At 51.6% G+C, this 23,424-nt stretch overlaps 1 protein-coding gene across 2 annotated transcripts in view; it reads left to right on the top strand.

The window, feature by feature from the left end:
• The window catches only part of MAPKAPK2 (MAPK activated protein kinase 2), a 43,501-nt gene extending 20,858 nt beyond the window's left edge, over window positions 1-22,643 (top strand). The window contains exons 2-10 of one of the 2 annotated variants that reach the window (XM_042924485.1): window positions 18,392-18,531; window positions 18,721-18,794; window positions 19,073-19,152; window positions 19,645-19,771; window positions 20,388-20,463; window positions 20,872-20,996; window positions 21,320-21,405; window positions 21,525-21,605; window positions 22,098-22,643. In XM_042924485.1, coding sequence (XP_042780419.1) covers window positions 18,392-18,531; window positions 18,721-18,794; window positions 19,073-19,152; window positions 19,645-19,771; window positions 20,388-20,463; window positions 20,872-20,996; window positions 21,320-21,405; window positions 21,525-21,605; window positions 22,098-22,241 — 933 coding nt within the window. In that variant the 3' untranslated portion in view covers window positions 22,242-22,643. The remainder of the gene's footprint in view (window positions 1-18,391; window positions 18,532-18,720; window positions 18,795-19,072; window positions 19,153-19,644; window positions 19,772-20,387; window positions 20,464-20,871; window positions 20,997-21,319; window positions 21,406-21,524; window positions 21,606-22,097) is intronic. The other variant, XM_042924486.1, reaches the window with a different exon arrangement.
• Window positions 22,644-23,424: the final 781 nt, after the last annotated feature.

Genomic DNA, 23,424 nt, shown 5'->3' with positions numbered 1-23,424 from the left:
CCTGTTGGGTCTCCACTTCCTGTCATGGCCTCACTTGCCACGTGGTGGCACATCTGGACCCAGACAGGGTGTCCTGTTGTCCTGCATAATGAGGATCCCAGACTTCCCCTAGGTGACTTGCCACAGTTATTCCAGGGAAGAGCGGGATTTCCCCTACCCCCAAGCACTCCAGAGACTTCCTCCAGGCTGCGGGCTCCCATTTCTGAGTCTTGACCTCTTAGCAGTCTACTCTCCTGTTCCTCCCCTACCCCCACCCCTCACCCCAAGGAGAAAGGCGGGAAGGAAGTCCCGCCAGAATTGTTTTTTGGTTTGTGAGGTAACGGTCTTTGGGTTGAGAAACACACCCTCCCCTTTAAGATCTGAGGCCAGAAGCAATGGGAAACCAGAGTGGGCAAAGCAGGGAAAGGAGCAGGGGGAGGGGGTTGGGGGCTGGTTATAGGTACTGAAATCTGGGAGGGACTCCCAGGGGGGCCCTGGGCGGTAGCCCTCCCTCTGTCACCCACCAGCAGGGGAACCTTGGCAAATACCTCAAACCCTCTGCACCCTGGTTTCCATGTGCCTAAAATGAAGGTGATGTCGACTCCACCGGGATTACGGATTTAAAGGTGACCTTATACACAGAAGCGCTCCAGAATGTATAAAAATTAAACACATTTTGAGGTTATATTACCTGTCTAGGAGGAGAGAATCGTGTCAAAGAAGACGGAGTTATAGAAACCTTAGACCTCATGTAGGCTGGTTATATGTTAGATTTTACAGGAGAGGAGACAGTGAAAGTGACTTGTCTGAGGTAGGCACTCAGCAGCAATTGTAGATGTGGGACAAGAACCAGGTCAGCCAGCTTTCTGGCACATCCTTCTATCGCTTGGCAAACTCTAGGTTGTGTCCTTGGGGTAGAGAGCCACAGAGTAGAGAAAACGTGGCACAGAAAATCTGACAGTCTTGTGTGCAATCAGATTTAAATTATCCATGCCACTGAGAGTAGGGGAGGGAGGACAATAGAGTAGATACTCTTAAAATTGTTGAAATTGAACTTTGCAAAATATTATTGAATTTTTTTCCTGTAGCAAATGTATCTCCTTATTTCTCTCGGGCTCCCACAGTGTTCTGTGTCCCAGAGACCTGCTGTGTGTTGGGGGGCGGGGTGCTCCCACTCCTTTATTCAGTGTTTGCTGTGGCTACCCTACAAAGTGGATAGTCCACATGCAGCGGGTTGAGAGCTTGTCCCTTTCTCTGGGGACACACGGATATGATCGTGAGCTCCTTGCCTTTTGCCTGTAGGAGACTGGCTGGAATGTCTGATGCCACTGTGGTACCTCTGCATCCTTTGGCTCCTGCCTAGAAACATGGTTTGTACAGATGCAATGAATTGTAGACTGTCAGAGCTGGAAAGCGCATTAAGCGTCTTCTAAACTAGTCCCTTGAGTGTCCAGGGAGAGGGACCAAGGTCGGAGCGGGGCAAGGACCTGTCTGGGACCAGAGAGCCAGATAGTGATGGAACTGGTCTCACGGGGACACGGACTTACGACAGGAAAGGTCTGAGTGCGAACCTCACATGTGTCCCATCTTAGCTATGATCTCCTGTCCCCAGGTCAGCCGGGCCTTTTGCAATTCTGCCCCAAGAGGCCCCTGTCCTGGCCAGAACAGTTCCCCTACTTCCCCTTGCTGCTTTCCTCCCATGACCCCCCAGCCACCTCTTTTTCCCTTGTGATTCCTACTGGCTGTAACTTCCTTCCCTCCTCCCCCACTTTTTATTATGAAGCACTTTAGATATGCAACAAGCTTGAAAGAACTTCACAGTGCACACCCGTGTACCCAGCCACCTAGATCGTACCATTACATTTCACTCTGCTTGCTTTCTCCGGTCTTTGCAGTCTTTCCATCTCTCCACCCATTTGTCAGCCCTATTTCAGGGATGCGTTTCGTTAGCAAGTCGCAGAAATCAGTACATTTCTCCCACTAAGCATTTCTGCATACATAGGCATTAGAGTTCAGTGTTTGTTCATGCATTTATTTTTTTGTGTTTTGGTGGTAAAATGTATGTAACTGTGAAATGCTCAAATTTTAGGTGTATGCTTTGATGTGTTTTGGTAAACGCTTCCATCTGTGAATTCCAAACCTCTTTCAAGACACAGAACAGGGGCGCCTGGGTGGCTTGGTCGGTTAAGCGTCCGACTTCGGCTCAGGTCACGATCTTGCGGTCGGTGGGTTCGAGCCCCGCGTCGGGCTCTGTGCTGACAGCTCAGAGCCTGGAGCCTGTTTCAGATTCTGTGTCTCCCTCTCTCTGTGACCCTCCCCCGTTCATGCTCTGTCTCTCTCTGTCTCAAAAATAAATAAACGTTAAAAAAAAATTAAAAAAAAAAAAAAGACACAGAACAAACATTGTTTTAAGTTTATTTATTTATTTTGGGGGGGGGCGGGGAGCAGGGGAGGGCAGAGAGAGGGGGAGAGAGAGAGAATCCCAAGCAGGCTATGCCCTGTCAGCGCAGAGCCCAACACAGGGCTTGATCCCATGAACCATGAAATCATGACCTGAGCCGAAGCAAGAGCCTGACGCTGAACCGATTGACCGCCCATGTGCCCCAGAACATTTTTATTACCTAAGTAAGTTTCCTCATGCTCCTTCATAATTCTGGTGTTTCTTCGCCATAGGTTAGTTTTGCCTGTTGTGGGACATCATATGAATGGAATAATCAGTATGAACTTTTTATTGTAAGGTTCATCCACATGGTTACCTGTGTAGGTCATTTGTTCCTTTTTATAGCTGAGTGGTACTCCATTGTATGGACAGCCTATAATTTGCCTATCCATTTTCCCGTTGATGGACATTTGGAGTGTTTCCAGTTTGGGGCTGTGATGAATAAATCTTCCATGAACGTTCTGGCACAAGTCTTTTTGTGGACATAATGTTTTCATTTCTCTTGGGTCAATACCTAGGAGTGGGATTGCTGGGTCAACAGAGGCTGGCCGTTCCTTCCTGTTCTGGACTCTGCCCTGCTCTCTCATTGTATTCTGCACCCGAGATTGTGAGTAGCAGAAAGTGCCTTATTGCTCATCTAGATTATTCTCTTGCCGGTGTAGGAATCCCCTGAGAGCCCACCTGACATTCGAGCCTCTGCTTGAATGTTTCCAAGGATGGGGAACTTGTTTCCTAACAGGCCCCTGCTCTTAGGAGACAGCTGCTTATTAATTTCTACCTTGGGGAACCACATAGGACAAGTCTAATTTAGCCTCTTCTGTGTGACAGCCCTATAGAATTTCAGGACTGCTGTCACATCTCACCCCTCAGCTGCTCCTCCAGGGTTCTTCTTCAGGCGGATTGTTCCAGTTGACTGAGCCGTCTCTCGGGTGACGTGATTCTCAGACCTTTTACGTTGCAGTCATCATCCTCTGAAAGCTTAATGTCCCCCTTCAAGTGTGTTGCCCAGAGGCGAGCCCTGGATTCTAGATGTGTTCTGTGAGGTACAGAGTGTGGCTGGATCTGGACTCCTGTCTTGACCTGGGTACTCGGTCCACCCATGGGTTGAAGGCAACGTTTACTTCTTAGCAGCCCCATCATGGCACAGGAGGAGATGAGTTAATATTTGTAAAAATTCCTGCAAATCTCAGATGGTGTTAAGACCGCCCGTTTTAAGTCCTCTGGAGCCGTGGGTATTAATAGCATTTGTTGCACACCTTCCATATGCCATCATCCCCTTTACTCTTTGCCGCCACCTTATGAGAAAGTTACCGTTAAAAGGAACTTAACAAACCACTTGGCTTCAAACCGTGTTTGTCACCTTTGGCACTGTTAACATTTTGTTGGGGATTGTCCTGTGCCTCACGGGAATTCACAGCATCCCCGGCTTCTATCCGCTTGCGGTCCTCTCCATGCCCCATAAGCTGTGACAATCAAAAATGTCTCCAGGTATTTTCAGGTGTCCCCTGAGGGGGAAAGTCCTCTTAGGTTGAGAACCATTCTTAAGGCATAGAACTTGGTCACTGAAAAGAGTTTTAATAACACAGCTCTTCCCAAAGGGTCACCGGTGTTATTCTTTAGTATGTATATTCCTGTACTGTGTCCTTTGTGCAGGACAGCCCTTGCTTTTTGCAGATCTGGTGCACGTGGATCTCAGTTACTACTCAGCTACTACTACTAGTTAAGTAACACCACTTGCCGCGGTGTATTAACTGAGTCGTTGCATAGAGCACAGACTTTGCTACGAGCTCTTCAGTCCACAAATCACTATGTACAGAACAGATGTTTTTTATGATCACCTCCCTTCTTTCTGAGTCTGTCAGTGGCGGTCGCTTATTGCCCATCTGTTGTCGGGCTCACACACAGATAGGGAAGTGGGCCGCTGTGTTGCCTCCTTGTCCCCTAGCGATGAACTCATGTGACACTTTACAAACATGGATAATCCAAAGAGGGAATTGACCAACAAAGATGACATTTCCACAAAGAATTGAAAAGTGGTAATCCCGGAAATGAAATTGGAGTTGGATTAAATGGAGTCACGGAATCAGTAGTTGATTATAGGGATGTCGACATGGCCACGGGTCATGACTGTGCAGATGAAGTCAGAGGAACCCTGGAAGGCAAGCTCATCGACATGAGTGATTGTGACGAAAAGGAGGAAGAAGTTCCAGAGGAACTGACGCTGGGGAAGAAATTCCACACTGAAGGCATTCGTGGAGGTATTCTGTGACACTAAAGCACAGCGGATAACATGTTGAAAACCGACCCAAACTTTGAAAGGAGTGTGCCAGTTTGCAAAGACACGGAAACGGTGCCCCCTCTAGAAAGCAACTACTCTGGATAAGTTTTTCCCAGAGAACTGACATACTCTATTCTAATCCGTATTACAGTGTACTGAACACAAGTTTTACTAGATTTTCCATTTCTCTCTTCATTTAGAACTGACAGTAAGAGAGTTCTCAATGTTTTGACCAAAATTTCTAAAGGTCATGGAACAATCTTAATTTTTTCCATTGATGATTAAGATCGCACGATCATTTGTGTGGTTCTGTCTTACTGTGCAAAGCAAAGGCTGTCTATATTTAGAGAGGTGTGGGTAAATACACACACACACAACATTTCTTTCGCTTTTTCTCTTTCGTTTTTTTCAAAACATTTCAAAACAAAAATAGGATCAGACTACAAGTGTCAATATGCAGCTTGCTTTTCTCATGGGAAATATCTTTTTTGGAGAACTTCTGATCTTGGTATATCTGGATCTACGTCATTCTTTGTGATAATTGTATATTATTTTATGTGTCGTTGTAGATGTGCAATAATTTGTTTGACCAGTTTTCTGTTAATGGAGTTTAGCTTCTCTCCAGTTGCTTTTTCTGCATGGGATATAATGCTGAAGTGGGTATCTCTGGCAGATTCATCGCTAGCCCCATTGAGTGGATGAAGACATCGGAGATAACTGGGACGCCTGGCCGGCTCAAGTCCGCAGAGCGCGTGACTCTTGATCTCAGGGTTGTGAGTTTGGGCCCCACATTGGGGGTAGAGATTACGTAAAAATAAAATCTTTAAAAACAAACAAAAAGAATGTGAAATAACTGCCCAAGTTCAGGCAGCTACTAAGCTTAGAGCTGACATGTGAACTTAGGACTGTCCAGTTCCAGGTCCTTGCGTTTTTAACTACAGTGCTTTACAGATTCTCTTCTCTTAGAAGTAGCTTTTAACAACACAGCAGCAGCCCAATAGCAAAAAATATTAGAGTTTATTGAGCGAGACACAGTTCTAGTGGCAAATGCATTATTTTTCCTATTAACTGAGCAACAACCCTATGGGGTAGATACAGTTATTGTCTCTGTACGATACTCAAGGACACTGAAGAAGGTGAGGAAACTAGCTAATGCAGGAACTGCGACCCCTCAGGTAGCTGGCTTCAGAGCCTTTGCTGTCACTCCTCGTGTTATATGGATCTGACTTGAGAAAGGTCCCTCTTATCCCATGCTATAGTAGATGTTTGAACCCCTGACTTAGGACTTTGCTCGGGCCCGTGTGTTCACCTACTGTAATCATTTAGAAATGTGTTACCAGGCACACCTCCACTTGTCGGTCACCTGCGAGTTTGATGAGCCTGCCGTGTACTCTGTCTTCAACCAGCTTGTTGGTAAAATAGCAGGCAAAGCCACAGATGACATTTGTCAGTTTGTCACTGGAGGTGTGCTTTGTGTTTAGCCAATAAGCAAGCGTGTATTAAGTACAGCCACTATGCCATGTACTGGGCCTAGGGTTCGCAATCGAAAGTGAACAAGATCTAAGGTAACGCTTCGTGTCAACGAAGCTTCGAGAAAATGGTGGATGAGATACAGTCCCAGCCTTTAAGAGGCACAGGGTCTACACGGCAGGGCAAGGAATGTTCTTGTAACTGACGCCAGTGAGTGTGGAAGTAGGAGCTTACCAAGAGTCTCTGAGAGCAGAGAGGAGAGGGGCTGGCTGTGCCTGGAGGACGTCAGGGAAGCTTCTCAGAGGAGGTCAGCACTGCCTTGGTGCTCGAAGGATGCAGACTTGGAGGCCCGGAGGACTGTCAAGTGTCGTGGCACTCAAGCAGAAAGAATGTGTGTGTGGGGGGGGGGGGGGGGGGCGCAGACAGAGATACTGCAGTTAGGAGCCAGGAAAGACCAGGCTAAGGAACTGGGGTTTTGTCCCGTAAGCCAGTGAACATGTCTAAGGAAGACAGTGCCCTGCTCCTGTTTGCCTTTCAGAGGTTGACATGGGATGTGCCGGGAACAGATTAAGGCTAGCATCCAGACTCCAGTTAGAAGGCACGCAAGAGAAAAGGGAACCAAGCAAGTGGCCGCAAGACTGGAAGAGAGAACGTGGATTCGTTTGGGGAGCTTTCCAAAGACAAGATCAGACTGGATGTGTGGGTGGGTGAGTAGGTGGGACAACTACTTCAAGGTTTATATCTGGGGGCCGGACGTCATCGTCGTTTACTGAGGCCGAGGAGCAGGTCAGAGGGGGCGCTGAGTTCAGCTGGCTGCACATTCAGCCGGCCCCAGATCCATTAAACAGCACTTCGTCATTGGTCACTTGTGGCAGCGCTCTGTCCTCTCGCCCCTTGTTTCTTTGTCATGTCAAAGGTCCGGCAAGGGACTGTCCGTGTACTCTCCAGAAGTAAAGGCCCCCTGCATCTGGCACTCCTTGGTCTATAATTTAGTGACTCTGCTAGAAAAGGTATTGAGATGAGATGCGTCACAGCCTCTCAGGGAACCCAGGCTGGGCTGTGGTCGCACTTCAGAATCCGTTGGCCAGAGACCGATGTGACGTTCGGCGGCCCCTCTTAATGACCATTCTGCTTACGTGTCGTTTCTTTTTCCCTTGACTGGTCTGTGAACTCCCTAAATCCCGAAGCGTTCAGCATGGTGCCTGGAGCATGGCGGGTGCTGAGAGAAGGAAAGCTGCGGGAGAGCAGGGCGTCCCCGTCTCCTCCTCCCCGGAGCCCTCCGTGATCACCAGCTGGTTCTGGAGGCACACCTGCAGATTGTTTCTGCGTCTCGCGGTGTCTTCACGATTGGCAACTTGTCACTCTGTCACCCTTGGGTGCTTATAGGTTGGCTCTTGGTTCAGCTTCCCTTCAAAGCTTCCCTTCAGTGTGTGTCAAGGTTTGGCCTGTTCGAATCTGAAGAACTTTCTCTGCGATTAGAAACAAACAAACAAAACGCGATGGACCATACTGGAGATGAACGTTCCCGCATCGGCCGTCATTTTTGTGGCTTAGAGCCTCAGCCCCATGAGGGGCCCTCTTCCCCCTCCCTGGTTTTTCTTACAGCTTTGCACGTAGGATTAAGACAGCCTGCAGTCATTCTTGCATTTTCACAAGCCCTGCTCGCTCTAAGAGCCCACGCCACTCTCTTGGGGTCTGTCCTGTCTTCAGTACCCGAGCTCATCGGGGCTCCCTGTGCTGTGGACTTAACCATCGGTGGCTGCTTCCCCCTCGTTTCTTTCTCGGGGGTTATTATGTTTTACGTGCTCAGAATCTACTTCAGAGGGACCAGACCTTATCTTTCGAAATGCGTTCCCCTGTGGGATCTGTGCTCATACTGCTCCGTTAAGGCAACATCTAAATATCGGTTTTCTGCAAGTCTAGGCTAAACAATTGTTTTTGTGCCTGAGTTTTTTCTTCCCTCCTTTGAACTCTAAAATGACAAGGTTACTTCCTCCCAATGTGGTATTCTTGTTGCCATTGTTTGTGCTAAGATGTTTTGTTGTTGCTACATAATTTACTAGATGTTGCTTCCTGGTCAGAATCTGAAGGAGCATTTCCCTTCCTTGCACCTCCGGCTGTGTGACAGGTGAACTCTTTAAGAAAGGCACGGCAAGAATTTATCAAGTGCCATGCTCTTAGCAGACAAAAAGAAAAACAAAACAAAACACCTTGCATTTCTCTCTGTCCGATGCCCTCGTGTTCACGTTGGGTGATGCGAGCTCTGTCTTGCATCTGGGCCATTTTTGCTAACAGCAGGGAAGAGTGGTTCATACCTTCTACCAGTTTATTCCCTCATAGGTTACCACAGGCGTTACTTAACCTCTGGTTCCCTTGCCTTCTCTCCTCACTCTGCTGACTTTCAGTCTTGGGCATGAGGAATTGTTTCAGGGGTAGGGTGTGTGTGTGTGTGTGCGTGTGTGTGTGTGTGTGTGTGTGTGTTGCCTTGGTGATCTGTAGGACCCTTCTCGTCTTCCATTTTCTGTCTCTCAGCTCTCTCCACCTCCCATTAGATCTGTTGAAAGTGTACGCACCGTGAATCTCATTCCACTTCACGGGAGAGTTGACGATGACCTGGCACTTATGGCTGCTAATTAAGAATTTGAATTTGCTTCGTCAGTTGCACAGGGTCAAGTTGATGGAGGCTGCATAAGCCAGAAACAGTGTCTCTGACCTCCTTCCGTCTTAATTTCTTTTGATACTTTGTCTATCTCTGTGGGTTTTTTAAAAGTTGTACCTAGACACTGCAAAGAATGTGGCATTTTCTTCTTCCTGCCACTCCCGTTTTGGCTTCAATCCAGCTGGGAGCGTTTAGTGTGTTTCCTTCCCACCACTGTCTGCCTCGTGTGCAGGGAAAGATGCTTTGTATCCTGATGTAAGCCATTCTGTTATACAGCCCGCCTTTTAATTTATCAGCAAAGTGTACATTGTGTCTCTTCTGCACTAAGCTGTGCGCTGGGCCGGGCAGGTGCAGAGATAAATGGGGCAGACCTGTGAACAGGGCGGCGTAGGGAGCCAGGGCAACAGTAAACTAATAGCAGCAGCTCAGGGTTTGCTTGTCAAAGCGTCGCTTGTCGTGAAGATAAGACCCTGGAACTTAGTGTCTGAACCGGGTCTGCATCTTGGCTCCGGCAGTTACTAGCCGCGTGTCCTTGGCAAGTTGCTTCCCCAGGACCTGTTGCCACACCTCCGCATGGACTCAGCAATTGACTATTCCAGAGGGCTGTTCGCAGGCTTCATTATAACGTGTTTGCTAAATATAAAGTACACCTGACACGTGGTTGGTGTGGTGTACACGAACATTCCTCTTTCGATCATGAGCATCTGCTGGAAGAAACACAAATATCTGTGTCCCCCAGTCCGTCAGTTTCCTGCCTGAGACTCCAGCGTGCTTGACCTTGTGCGGTGCTCATTTCCACAGGAGTCATAGGTGGTTAGCAGCGGTGGTCTGGGGCCTAAACCTGCTCTTTTTCATATTTGGGTTAATGCTCTTCAGGGAGACATCAGGCCTTTACATCAGCCGGGTAGCCCTCGTACTTTGAACTACACCGGGTCCTTCCTCCTGCGGCCAGTGTGGGATCTCCTGCGTCTGGTCCCCTGCCTCGCTAGTCGGAAGGTTGACTTGCTTTGGGGCACACAGAGCTGGGTCACAGTCTGAGGCCAGGGGTCAAGTAAGAACTGAGGCATAGTGCACCTTAGAATCTAAACCTCTTGGCTTGATTTTTAAAAAGAAATGCACGTAGATGGTGAGATCCAAATATTACAGAAAGATATAAAGTAGAAACGTAGGGCACCTGGGTGGCTCAGTGGGTTTAGCTTCCGACTTCGGCTCAGGTCATGATCTCACGTTTCTTGAGTTCCAGTGCGGCGTTGGGCGCGGAGCCTGCTTGGGATTTTCTCTCTCCCCCTCCCCCCCCCCCCCCCCCCCCCGTTCTCTTTCTCTCTCTCTCAATAAATAAAGTAAAAAAATAAAAAATAAAAAAATAAAGGGGAAAACAAAACAAACAAAAAAACACAAGTTTTTCGGTAGAACCTTCTCCTGGTAGTCAACCCTCTTAACGTTATTTGGGATAAATACCTCCAAAAAAATTGTGAGCATCTGCAGGCCTGTGTACCTTCTCCCCTGCGCCTTAAAAAACAAAACAACAACAAACCACCCAAATGGTATTATTATATTTTCTATTCTGTTCAGTATATTTTTTGGACGTTTGAAAAGCCCACAAAAGAAGAAAGCACTACCTTTATTACCACCGTTTACAGTGACCCATTAATTAACCTTTTGGTGTGTTGGCTTCTTGTCTTCGTGAATATACTTTAAAAGTTGCTTCCAATGAAAGTCCATGAAACAAACCAGGGTGGTAACAGTAAAGCCAAAGTGCCATCCCGTTCTTGGTCTGCCCTCCCATAAACATGGCGTATGCAGCCCCGCGTCTCTCACAGCCTGTGCGCTAAGTTCTCTGGTGTGTAGGTGCCTGCCATCTATCTGACCGGCTCGGAAGTGTCGGACGTAGGTCATTACCAGTTTGGGGGCCATTAAAATGCGTTAGGAACATATTTGTGGGATGATTTCCTAGCTGGGCAATTACTCCGTTCAAGGTTTGAACATGTACAATTTTGATAGATTCGGGCCAAGTTCCTCTATACTAGTTTACGTCCCTACGGGGTGTATGAGGGTGTACCCTTTCCTCCCAAATCTTGGCATAAACCCAGGAGTTTTGGTTTGGTTTTGGTCAAACATTAAAACATATTTGCCATTCTGGTGACATTACTGTCTTGTTTTTGTAAGCGTTTCTCTTTTCACAAGTCGCATGGAGAATCTCTCATTTGGCCATCTGTGTTCCCTTTCTTTGAACTGCCTGGTCGTATTCTTTGCCCATTTTTATATCAGACCGTTAATCTTCTACAATTGGTTTGTCGGAGTTAAGTTAGCCTTTTATCTGTCATGTGTTGCAAATAGATATTGTTTTAATTGTCGTTTATAGTGTGACTTTTAAGTTTCTTGCCTTTTTGTTGAACCTTGGTCCTTTGTGGCTGCCCCAGGAAGGTCCTGGAGAGAGAGGGCAGGAAGCACAGGGAAGATCTAGCTGGTCTGGGCAGTGTAGTGTGGTTCTTTCAAGGCTTTTAGTACCGGATTCCCCGTTACAAGTTTTAGCTTTGTTTTGGGTGAGGATTTTTCCCTATCACAATAATGAAAGTCAGTAACAGAGAACCACTTTGACCTCCCAGCCAAATATTTGGGACTGTGTGTGCCAACGAGGGACCCAGATGCAGTACTGCTGTGTATCTTTTATGTCAGTAACCTTCTAAGACTTAAAAACTCTATTTGATTTCTCCTTAGATCATTTTCTAGGGGAAGGTCATCACTAGCTCCTCATTGCAGAAGTTCTAGAAGAGGGCATACTCCCCAGCCCCACGCTGCCAGGGATTTAGAGAAAGGTCATTTCAACCAAGACTTACCTGTTCATCATCTCTTAGGTTCCTGAGCTGGGCTAGATGTGAAGAGACGAGTGACCATGTGTCCAGGATATAAGGAGCTCTCTGTCATTGGGGGGGGTGGGGGGGTGGGAGGGGCGAGAGAGAGTCTCCCCACTACCACTGCTGATTTCTGACAACACCCTAGCCCCCTGTTTCGTTCTTTTGTAGCACAAGTCACAGGATGTAATAAACCTTTTTAGACTTTTTCACCGTGTGCCTCCTGCATCCCAATGGAGGCTGCATGGGGCACAGGCGTGATTTGCTGTGTTCTCTGTTACATCCCAGCACTCTCCCAAACGGCGGGCTGTGTGAACTGGGTGCTGCAGACGCTTGCTGCGTGATGGCATCCTTGGGGGGGTGGGGGGTGAGCTCCCGCTCTGTGCTCTGCGTCTCCTCCCTGGTTCCCTCCCTGGTTCCAGGTCCAGGGATGAGGGCTGTGAGGACAGTGTGTCCCAGTCCTGTGGCCTCGTGACCTCCCACATCTCCCTCTTCCGCTAGCACGGGGCTGCGGGGGCCAGTTCCGCAGGCTTCAGGCTGAGAGGAGAGGCATAAAGAGCTTTGAGCTGACGCAGACGCCCGCTGGCTGGGGAGCTGGACGGCCAGGTCAGGAGCCAGAGGGGACGGAGGACGCTGGGGCGGGTTGAGCTGCAATTCTCAGTGTCCGCCCCTCCTGTCGGGGAGAGGGGTGTGGGCACCTGCCCGTGGCAGCCTGCACCTGCTGGCGTGAGCTGCCTTCCCCCTTCCGCGGATGTGGGGAGACCTGGGGGTGGGACGACGGCCTCTGGAATACATTTGGAGAGCTAAGCGTCTTTCTTTGCCTCTTAAAAAGTACAGATGCTCATTGTAAGTCACCTAGAAGAGAAAGATACAAGAAAGTTAAGTTACTGTAATCCTCCTTTTCAGGTAGAATTACCATTAGCGTTTTACTGAGTATGAATGCCCTTCCTTTTACACCCTCCCCCCACAGATGTAAATAAATGTATAGAGCTGTACTGTACCTAATTAGGCTTTGTAACTTGCTTTTTTCACTTACTATCAGATACTTTCTGATGAGAAAATTTTAGGAAACGAAGATTGGGATTTGTGCTTCAAAGAAAAAAAGTAGAATGCCCCCATTGACAGTGACCGATGGTGACTGAGAATCTAACACACAGGACTCCCTTACTGACGAAACATTCAGTTCCAACATTGCAGTAACGATTACAGATTGTATAGGTAAACACACTTCTAAACAAAAGCAACTTTGCTTATCGCTGGGCCTTCGTTAGCTGTTTCCGGTTGATGTCACTGACCCGGGACATACCTTAAGGCTCCTTCTAGGATAGTAGCTTTGGGTCAAATTCTCTAAATGGGATTTCAGGATCAAAGGGTTCGTACGTTCGGGCCCCCACTTTTGGCGTTGATTTGTGGACAGTCTTGGCAGATTTTGTGCCTTTGCCCTACCATGGGGCGGTGGAAAAGGGGCTTCAGGAGCAGTGAGAACAGGCACCGCATCCCAGCCCTGCCACAGGCAACTGCTGGGAGACCTTAAATGGATTGCGTGGCTTCTCTGAGCCTGAGTTCTCTCATTAGTAAAGTGGGATGCGCCCTCCCAGTTGGGTACGAGGGTTCCACGTTTGGAGTCCTTAGCACCCGCTTAGCACAGAGCACCCCGGAGGACAGGGGCTCCCTTCCCCCTGCTCCCTGGGGATCCCGCTCTCTGCTGGAGTATTCTCTGGGACTCACAGCAGCCTCCTGCCCATGACCTCCTCTTTCCCTCTGTGCCTCAGAGCGCCAGCTCAGCACCGCCCTGTAGTCCAGGAGGAGGGCGGGTGCACGGCACACGGGGCCTTTTCCCTTGACCTCCTGCTGCGAGTGACGGAGGAGGTCTGGTTTTAACGACACCCCACACACTTGTGGACACACGCAGTGCCTGACTCAGACTCTTGGCTCCCGGTCAGTCTTGGGAAGGGATGTCTTCCTCCTCTCATTACGGGTGCACCCGCCCCCAGCTGTCCGGTTGGTCTGGGTGGCGTAGGGAGGGAGAGGAAGAGCTCAGAGCTGGGATGCCAAAGACCGCCTCCCTTCCAGTGTTCTGGGTCCCCCTCCGCCCGGTGCCTGGAGCTATTAATAACGCCGTAAACCAGGTGGGCGTGAGCGGGATCCCAGCTGCCCACCCCGGTGGGACCCTGAAACGACCTGGGTGGGAAGTGGGGGCAGAATGATAATAGCAAACGTGAATGCGCTGCTCACTGTGTGCCCTGCACTGCTCTTAGTAACTTACATACGTTACCTCGTTTAATACAGGCGAGTCCTGTTATTACCCCCTTTTAAGTCCAAAGGGATTAAAAACTTCCACAAGGTCACGCACCTGGCAGATGTTGGAGCCTGTGAAGGGGATGATCCCTTGGGGCCTGCGGCTCGTTCCTTCCCCTCCAGTCCTCGTACCTGCTTTGCTGGTGAACCATGCTTCAGGCCCTGGGCTCTGTTACTTCCCATTTCTCTGCCTCAGCCCGGTTTAGGATGCTGACCACTCCTGAGCCTTTTCCTGTGGCCCCACAATGGAAGATTTGGTGACTGGGGAGATAAGGGGGACCATAAGCAACCAGCATCAGGGGCCCCATTCCTCGTCCCAGAGCTTCCGGCAAACTGAGGCTCGAAACAGGGTTTGGGGAAAAGCTGCCACGTCTCCCTCGTTGCCACTGTCATCCTAGAGGTTCCGCCCCAGGCAGTGGGCTCTGTGGCCTTGTCCCTGGCCCTTGCCACACTTAGTGGGTGGCCTTGTCTATTGCACACGCAATCATTAACCTTTTCTACAGTGCGAGAGAATTTCAGACGCGGCGTGCAGAGCAGGGGGTGGAGACAAGTCACAGCATCTGCTCCACGCTTAGTGTGGGCTTAAAATATTTCATAAACCCTTGCAGGCTTTGTGTGTTGTGGCTTCTTGGTGAGAAGACCCTTCCTTCCTTCCTTCCTCCAATCTGGTCTGGAGCCCTGAGAGCTGGAGACCTGGGCCCTTTGGCCTCCACTGTCTTTGTCGGGCCAGAGGAGTGAGCCTTTCCTAGGTGACTCTGTTGGCTTCTGGTTGAACCTGTTGGTGGCCCCTGGCAGCACTACGGGAATCCTGTTTCTCTCTCTGACTCTCCTCTGGCTAGGGGCTCATGCACCCACCCCCCGCCCGCCCCGCCCCGTCTGCCACAACCCCCACCGCTGTTCTTTACTGAGCTCGCTTCTCATGTCCTCCCTGCTGGCTGTCCACACCCCACAGCTGTCTGCAAAGCCTCTTTGGCTCTTCAGGCTCTTCCCCCACCACATCAGCCCACTTGCCCACCTGACCCAGTCGAAGGTCTTGCCTTCGATGCTTGTTGGTTTTCGTATCCCTCCAGGGATTTCTGATAAACACGTACCTGGAGGCCAGGCATCAGTCTCCATGGGAAATTCTTATTATGTTTCTTGTAGAACTTAAACATACGACTCTTTCCGGTTTATTTGTTTCGCTGAATCTAATCCCGCTTTACAGATGAGGAAACCCCTTGCAGAGAAGGAGGTTGGCTTAGCGGACCGCGCGAGGAAGCGCAGAGCTGGGAAGTGAGGTGCGCGTGGCTCCCGAGGCCAGCGTGTTGTAGTGGGTCCGTCTGGCTCGTCTACCAGGCGAAGCGTTATGTGTGGGCCTGGAGGTGGGATGTGAACCCAGGCCTCCTGACCGCACATGCTCTTCTGCCACGTGGTCTAACCCGTCTCAGGTTGGAGCGCCAGCTCTGAGTTCGCGGGGGGGCCAGGGAACACACACTTGGGTTTGGGCATTGGTGTGTCCCCGCCTGGCACAGCTCTGGTTGGTCAGAGCCCGGAGCTGGTTTCCAGGTTGTGGTCACTGGGCCGCAAACGCCAGCCCTGCCTACGGTCTTGCTGGTGACGTCAGCGGGCTCCAGCCCCAACTCAGAGGTGATGGAGAGAGTCCCTGTGCTGTGGCAGTTACGCTGCTGTTTACAGTGATGAGTGCCTTCCTGATAACAAAGCACTCTTAGCAAGACTATTTCATGAGATGCTTACAATGGCTCTGTGAGGAAGGGGGCCAGCCAAGAGTTACCCCCTCACTTCACAGATGCAGAACAGGCTTAGAAACGTAATGACCTGTCCCAGGTAATGCAACCAGAAATTGACAAATTCCAGACCCGCACGCAAGACCCTCCTGATTGTAAATCCATGACCTCGAGTTGCCTCTGAGTAAATCTGTCAACTTTACTTCTTCTTCTCTGGGTCTCATAGTCATCTATACACCTGTAGGGGGCGAGAGAGGTCTTTCCTAGTTGGCTGTTCTGAGAACTTTTGCTTCTGAACCATTTGAACTTACCACCCATATAGCACATTAGCTCACTGGCTCATAAGTATTTTCTGTGTCTATGTCCCCTAGTACCCTGATTCCTCCCGCCCCAGCTTGAATTCTTTCAGATTGGGACTCTTCTGTTACGTCTTGACGTTCAACACAATGTGGGACCCAGTAAGTGCTTACTGAGTTGAATTACATGCAAATGAAATTGGTCAGTACCTCCTTCTGCTTTCCTTAGAGCATGGGGAAGGAAAGTAAGCTTTTTTCCTGGTCCATCCAAATGAATTAAAGTTGAAGGTGGTGGAACTCAGAACATGTGCAGTATCCCCAGATGGCCACGAGGTGGCAGTGTGACCCCACAGGAAACTTGCCTCCTGCTTGCTCCTTAGGAGACTGAACTCTCTGGGCACCTGTCTGGGGATTGCCTCTGCAAGGTCAGTCTGCACTTGCCTGTCCGGAACTGACAAGTCTCAGCCTCCAGCTCTCCTTTTAAAGACTCGTGTCATGGAAAAGGCTTGGGCTTTAGAACCCACCATGCTTAGATTCCAACCCTGGCTCTGCCTTTCCCTAGGAACTTAGCCCTGGACATGCTATGTGTCCGAGCCTCAATTTCCTCATCCCATAAAATGGCAGTTGCATCTTGTTGACACGAGCACTGGGTGTTGCTGTATGTAAGTGATGAATCACGGGAATCCACCCCCGAAACCAAGAGCACACCGTTCACACTGTATACTTGACAATAAATTATATTAAAAAAAAAAAAAAAAAAAAGGCAGTTGTGCAGTTAGAAAAGGCCTAGTATATCGCAGACCGTAGCATGATGAATTCTAGTTTTATTGTTGGAAATTCCTGTGTTTGCCTTTCACCGCCCTCTGTGATCTGGCTTCATCCGGACCATCTGATCTTTCTTTCCAAGCTTTGTGCACTTTGCAGCAGGTCTCTGAGCTTTTGGGCTGCATCACCCATCGACTCCCAACTCCACTCCCTCCCAGTCAGTGCCCCGATCCCCACTGTTTTCCCGGCCTGGATGCCCTCCCTTCTGCCTCACCATTTCCTTCTCAGCCTCCACTGCCCTTAAATTACTGTGTAGGGCTAATCTTGACTTCCCACAGAGATGGTAAGTCTCTCCGGGTCTTTGTCTTAATCATTTTGGCATCTGTGCTGTGCGCATAGCGGACGTTCTGGAATGAAAGCCATGGCTCTGGTTATCGGGCATATACCAGGCACTCTGCTAGGCGCTTTGCAGGGTTGTTCAATCCTCGCAACTCTGTCCCCATTTTGCGAAGGAATAGATCAGGGTGCCTTTGGCTCCGTGCAATAAAAGAACTCTCCTTAAAAGCCGTTTAAATAGTAAGGAAAGATTCTGATCTTACCACAAACCGGTTCTGAGGGCGGGTTCTCGGTGTCAGCGAGGATCCAGGTCGTTGCCTCCTCTCCCGGTTGCTTCCTCAGGGCATGGACTTGTCCTCTAAGGCGGCCTCCTGTATGGCACTAAGGTGGCTGTCCCCGTTCCAGGTGCCACGAGCAGGAAAGACGGCATGGGTTCCTTGTGCTCCCTTTAAGAGGCCTCTAGTGGATTTTTTACAAATCTCATCTTGGCCGGCGTTGGGTCTTAGGCTTGTTCCAAAACTAGTCAGTAGTAAAGGACTAGGAATTAGTGAGACTGGCTTGGATTAATCAAGATTCAGCCCCCCAGGTTCCATTAGTGTCCCTGGCCACCTGGTCCGGGAAAGAAGGCACAGGGAGGAGGCTCATGAGTTAAGGAATGTGCTCAAGGTTGCAAACATGTAAGAAGCGGCATTCGAAACACGTCAGGCTGACTCCCTAGGCCATCGGTTGGTCGAACGAAGTATGTCACAGAGGTAGAAAGCACCTTGCTCTGGATTTGGTGTGCTGGGTTTTGAGGGATCTTGGGAGTCCCTTTTCTTACTGATTCTGGAGTCTCTCCTTTCTCCAGGCCCCTTTCTATGATTGTATTAATTTTCTTCTGCCTGTCTTTCTCCTCATGCCTCCTTTACTAACCCCTGTCTCCCAGTGCCCGACTGCTGCCTGCCTTCTAGAAAAGACTCCATGCCCGTGGCTAGGAAGGGCCCACCTGGATAAAATGGTCCACGGGCTGATTTCGGTGTAGTTGTCAAGGCCCCATGGAGGTCATCTTAAGGTTTCTTTCAGAGCAGATAAGGGAGCTGCAGAGCTCCAAGTCAGGATTTAGGGGGAGGGGCCGGAGAAAATGCCACGGGAGCTGGCAGGGGACCAGATGGGAGCGGCGGGGAGTTCCTGACGAACCAGCGTGGATGTCCGTGGGCACCCGGGCCACGGCCTTGGAATAGGCCTACCCGGGGCGACAGCCAGCCGTCCTCCTGCAGAGGCAGTGCAGTGACACGGGTGGCCGTTTGGCTTGCAGATGCTTCAGGACTGCCCCAAGGCCCGCCGGGAGGTCGAGCTGCACTGGAGGGCTTCCCAGTGCCCACACATCGTGCGGATCGTCGATGTCTATGAGAACCTGTACGCGGGGAGGAAGTGCCTGCTCATTGTCATGGAATGGTATGCACCCGTGCCCATTCTGCCCCTTGCCCAGCCTGTCCCCGCCTCCACTCAGGCCCCTCACCCTCCAGGCACTGCCCAGGCCTGGACCCACAGCTTCAGACATAAATGCTTCATTTCTTTTGGCGGGCGGTGGGGAGGGGTGGTGGGAATTTGTACCCGTCGGGTCTGACTGTGGCTTTGTTTCAGTCTGGATGGCGGAGAGCTCTTTAGCCGAATCCAGGACCGGGGAGACCAAGCGTTCACAGAAAGAGGTAGAAAGGGTCTGTTGTGGGGACGGGCCTTGGCAGGCAGGGGTGTGGGAAGGGGGCCTCTGCAGCGCCTGCTCTCTAGGAGAGATGCCGAGGCCCACGGCCTCCTCCAGCTTGTTGCCGAGGCTGGCATCCACAGCTGAAACGTGACCGCTCCCCATTTCTTGGTTTCTAGGGTGGGTGGTGGACTTAGGGAGTCTGGGGCTGCACTGGGAGGCGGGGGGCGGGGTTTCAAGCCCGACAATGCATCTTGTGACCTTCTTTCTCTCTCCCACCTCTCACGGCTACAGAAGCGTCAGAAATCATGAAGAGCATCGGTGAGGCCATCCAGTATCTGCACTCAATCAACATTGCCCATCGGGATGTCAAGGTACCAGCCGTTTATTGCCACCCCTCCCCCTGACTGAGTGTCGCGGAGGGCCGCGGCCGTGGGACCGCGGTGACCCTGGGAAGGTTTGTCCTTCCCAGGAGTGTCCTGCAGCCTTGCTGCCTGGCTCCTGAGGGCACAGTAGGGCAGGGTGCCATTCTCTGCCCCACGGGGCCTGCCCGCTCTGGGCACACCCCCAAACCCAGGAGCAAAGCCGCCTGTGGCTGTGCCCAGCCCTGTGGTCCTCACCTTTGGTTTCTGTGTCCCTGTGGTGTTTGCTCGTGGTTGTCTGTGTTAGTCTCCTGTCTCCAAGCACGCTGTAAGTTCTCAGAAGGCAGACCCCTGGTCGTGTATACCCGCCTGATTGTTGATGACTGTTGAATGGAGAAGGGAAGACAGGAACGTCACCCTTCTGATTCTCATAGCCCCTCAGAGGCTCAGCAGAGTTGCTGTTTCTCTGTCTCTCTCTCTCTCTCTCTCTCTCTCTCTCTGTAGCCTGAGAATCTCCTATACACCTCCAAAAGGCCCAATGCCATTCTGAAACTCACCGATTTTGGCTTTGCCAAGGAAACCACCAGCCACAATTCTTTGACCACTCCTTGTTATACACCGTACTATGTGGGTAAGTCCCAAGGAGGCCTGGGGCGCCCATCTGTCCCCAGGGCTGCTCTCACACCCTCCCTCCAGCTCTCGGTGCCACCAGTCCTGGGAGAATCATGTCCTCTGACCCTTTCCAGAGCTGGTTCTGATGTGACCTGACCACAAGTAGGGCTCATCAGAGTGAAGCTGGGGTTGAGGCATTATGGGAAATTTTCTGAGAGTATAGGCAGGATTTTGTGCCCACGTGTAATTTCCCCAAGAAGGTCGGTCCTTGCCATCAGATTCCCAGTGGAGTCTGGGACACAGATTTGGTTCTGGGGCCCCAGCGGACTGGCACAGAATAAACTCTCCGAACGTGTTTGTCGAATTAAATGGACAGCGTGAGTTGACAAGGCTGTTCAGTTCAGGAATTGTTTCGGTCTCAAGACTCTAGCCCCAGGGCTCCTCTTGGAGGAGGGTCTGTTCCCCATCCCCAATCCCAGCACTGGGTGATGCTGCTCCCCCCCCCTCCCACCCCCAGCTCCAGGACCATCATGAGGGGCTGAAGGGCTGGGAGGGAGAACATGTTCCACAGAGAAATGGGAGATAGCACAGTGCTCCAAGGGCCAGACCCACCCACAGGGACCTTTGGTTTGCAGCTCCGGAAGTGCTGGGTCCAGAGAAGTATGACAAGTCCTGTGACATGTGGTCCTTGGGTGTCATCATGTACATCCTGTGAGTGTGCCAGGGAGGGCGTGGGGGGTGGGGGGTGCTGGGCTGGGGCAGTGGGGTGGAAGGAGGCCTATACCTCTCTGGGATAAGAGGAAGGAGCGAAGGTCAGCATCCCCTTCTGGATGGGGTTTCCCTGGGAATCCCCAGCATGTCTCCTTCTCTCAATGCTTATTGGATTCTGGTAGCCAAGTGGTGGCTATAAACTGATAAATGGGCAGGAAAATGTTCTTTAGATACTCCGCATGCTGGAGTTCTGGGCCCTGGTCATGACTTCATACGTAGTGCCCGAATCAATGAGTTCCAATTTCTCTGTGACCTTGACCAGAAGAAGCCCGTTTCTCAGCCTGTTCCTGGTGCAAGGCCCCCTACGTAATACCAGCGCTATCCCTCTCTTCCTGCGTCGTGGTTTAGGCTGTGTGGGTATCCCCCCTTCTACTCCAACCATGGTCTTGCCATCTCTCCGGGCATGAAGACTCGCATCCGAATGGGCCAGTATGAATTTCCCAACCCAGAATGGTCCGAAGTGTCAGAGGAAGGTAAAGACCCCAGGCCGGCACGTGCGCGTGTGTGCATGTAGGTGTCCTGCTCGTGGGGGTGGTGTGGCAGCGGGTCTGTACCTGTGCTTGTGCCCGCTGGGTACATCCTGTCTGTGTGAAGGGCCTGACGCAGGGCCAGGGCCGTGGGGCCACACGTAACCTATCAGGTGGTATAGGCGTCATGCCCTCAGCAGCTCCTTGGGCAGTCTGCCTCCATGCAACACCCCCACCCCCGAATCTGGGTTCACCTCGCAAACTTTGGGAAGAGGCAGAAGAGGGAGAGTGGCCCCTGAACTGTCTCTGTCCCCCACCCCTCCCCCCAGTGAAGATGCTTATCCGGAACCTGCTGAAAACAGAGCCCACGCAGAGGATGACCATCACGGAGTTTATGAACCACCCCTGGATCATGGTAAGCCTGGTAGAGGCCGGAGAGACCTGGGTCCATGGGAACCGTCCCTCAGGGTGAGGGTTCGGCCACCACTGTGCCCCACCCCAGGCTGTCGCTTAAATTCCTTTTCTCCCCATCAGCAATCCACAAAGGTCCCTCAGACCCCACTGCACACCAGCCGGGTCCTGAAGGAGGACAAGGAGCGGTGGGAGGATGTCAAGGTGAGGGAAGCCCTGGCTGCGAGGGGCTGGGGGAGGCGGCTTGCCAGGGGTGCCCAGGCGTGGGTGGGGGGAGTTTGGGTCTGCGCTCGCTCACCCCGGGGATCTGTGTTAGAACAAGAGCAGTGACTCTGGGCCACTTCCCCGGCCAGGCTGCGGGCCGGGGACTCTGCTTTTATTCCCGCTAAGCCCACCGCTCACTAAAGGGACCCCAAAGGCTACTACTCAGGGTCACGCAGCTAGTGACAGGCTGGAGCTCACGGGACTCCTGGTCCTCTTCTTGCCTTCCTGCGGGGTCGTTGGAGGGCTCGGGGAGAGCAGCAGGATGCCGTGGCCAGGCTCCGGTGACCCACGCCGGGGCCCAGGCTGCTGTCGGCCCTGGACCCACTAACTAAGCAGCCTGTCCTCTCTGCTCCCACCTCCCGTCGCCCTCCCCCTGCCCTCGTGTCTCTTGTCTCCCGTGTCTCCCCCTCGGTGAAACCCTCCCCTCCCCAGGAGGAGATGACCAGTGCCTTGGCCACAATGCGCGTCGACTACGAGCAGATCAAGATAAAAAAGATTGAAGATGCATCCAATCCTCTCCTTCTGAAGAGGCGGAAGAAAGCTCGGGCCCTGGAGGCCGCGGCCCTCGCTCACTGAGCCTCTGAGCCCATCCCACTGCACGGCAGGGCAAGCAATAACTCTCGACCTGGATATATTTTTTAAACGAAGAGACACAGAACTGTCCCGTTTCCGCCTCCCCTCCTCCTCGGCGGCATGGAGTCCGGAGCCCCATCAGAGGCTGAATCCTGCCTTTGGTTCCAAACGAACGGCCACCTCAGAGACGGGGAGGCCGGGAGGTTGGGGGTGGCGTGGAGAGAGAAGGGAGCAAGATGCTCTTGAACCCGTGTTCATTTTGCAATTCTGTCAGTAATTTGACTTAGAATTTTTATGAAACTTCTTTTATTGTTCCTTGCCCCACTCTGCCCTCCTGTTCCCCAAACCCCTTCCTCTGGACGTGCAAGGGTTTGGGGTTTGTTAAAGGGTATTTGTGGAAACTGTTCTAGGGAGTGTCGCTGTGTGGTCCCACTGCCCTCTCCTTCCCCACTACAGCCTGAGGTCCCTGCTGGCCGAGGCATTCTGGAAGCTCAAAGCCATGCAGGGCCGGGGCTGGGATGCCACCCACCTCCGCTGGAGCCCTCAGACGTGTGCCAGACGCACAGAGGCGAGTGTGAGTGTGTGTGTGTGTGTGTGTGTGTGTGTGTGTGTGTGTGCGCACATGTGTATGTGTGCCCGGATCTGTGTCTGGGACTGCATTTGAGGGGCCAGGGGCAGGCAGGGCTGCAGAGGGAGGGGCCCTGCTGTGGCTCAAGAGCCTTCACCCTCCCTGGGCCTGCCGTGCCCATGTCGGGTCTGCCAAAGTGCCTGAGAAGCCTATCCAGATTCTGGGCCAGGCCCTCCGTGGCCTGCCCGTTAGCCGGTTCTGGGAGGCAGAGAGGAGTGACTTAGGCACTGGCACAACAATCAGGAAGACTGGACCACCCCCCGTCCTCACCCCCTGCTCCCTAGTTAGTGCTGGTCCTCGTCCTCTGAGGCGCTTAGCTTCCAAGTGGCCTCTCCACTTCTCCTTCCTGCCATTCTTAACCCCTTCTTGTTTAGTTTTCCTATATTTTTAGCCACTTCTTAACAGGCCTCCCTCTGCCCGCGTGGGTGAGCCTGGGCAGTCTAGAAGTGATACACAGCTTCTGCGTTCTGCTGTCTCTCTCCTGGGCTCTGGAGGCATTGGCGAGCCACCCCATGCGGGCAAAGGCAACACCACTCAAGTGCTGTTGTGTGTTGAGGG

The sequence above is a fragment of the Panthera leo genome, chromosome F3 (assembly GCF_018350215.1).
Source record: "Panthera leo isolate Ple1 chromosome F3, P.leo_Ple1_pat1.1, whole genome shotgun sequence".
NCBI lineage: Eukaryota > Metazoa > Chordata > Mammalia > Carnivora > Felidae > Panthera > Panthera leo.
The sequence above is the reverse complement of the archived record's forward strand: the minus strand, read 5'-3'. Positions and strand labels throughout refer to the sequence as shown.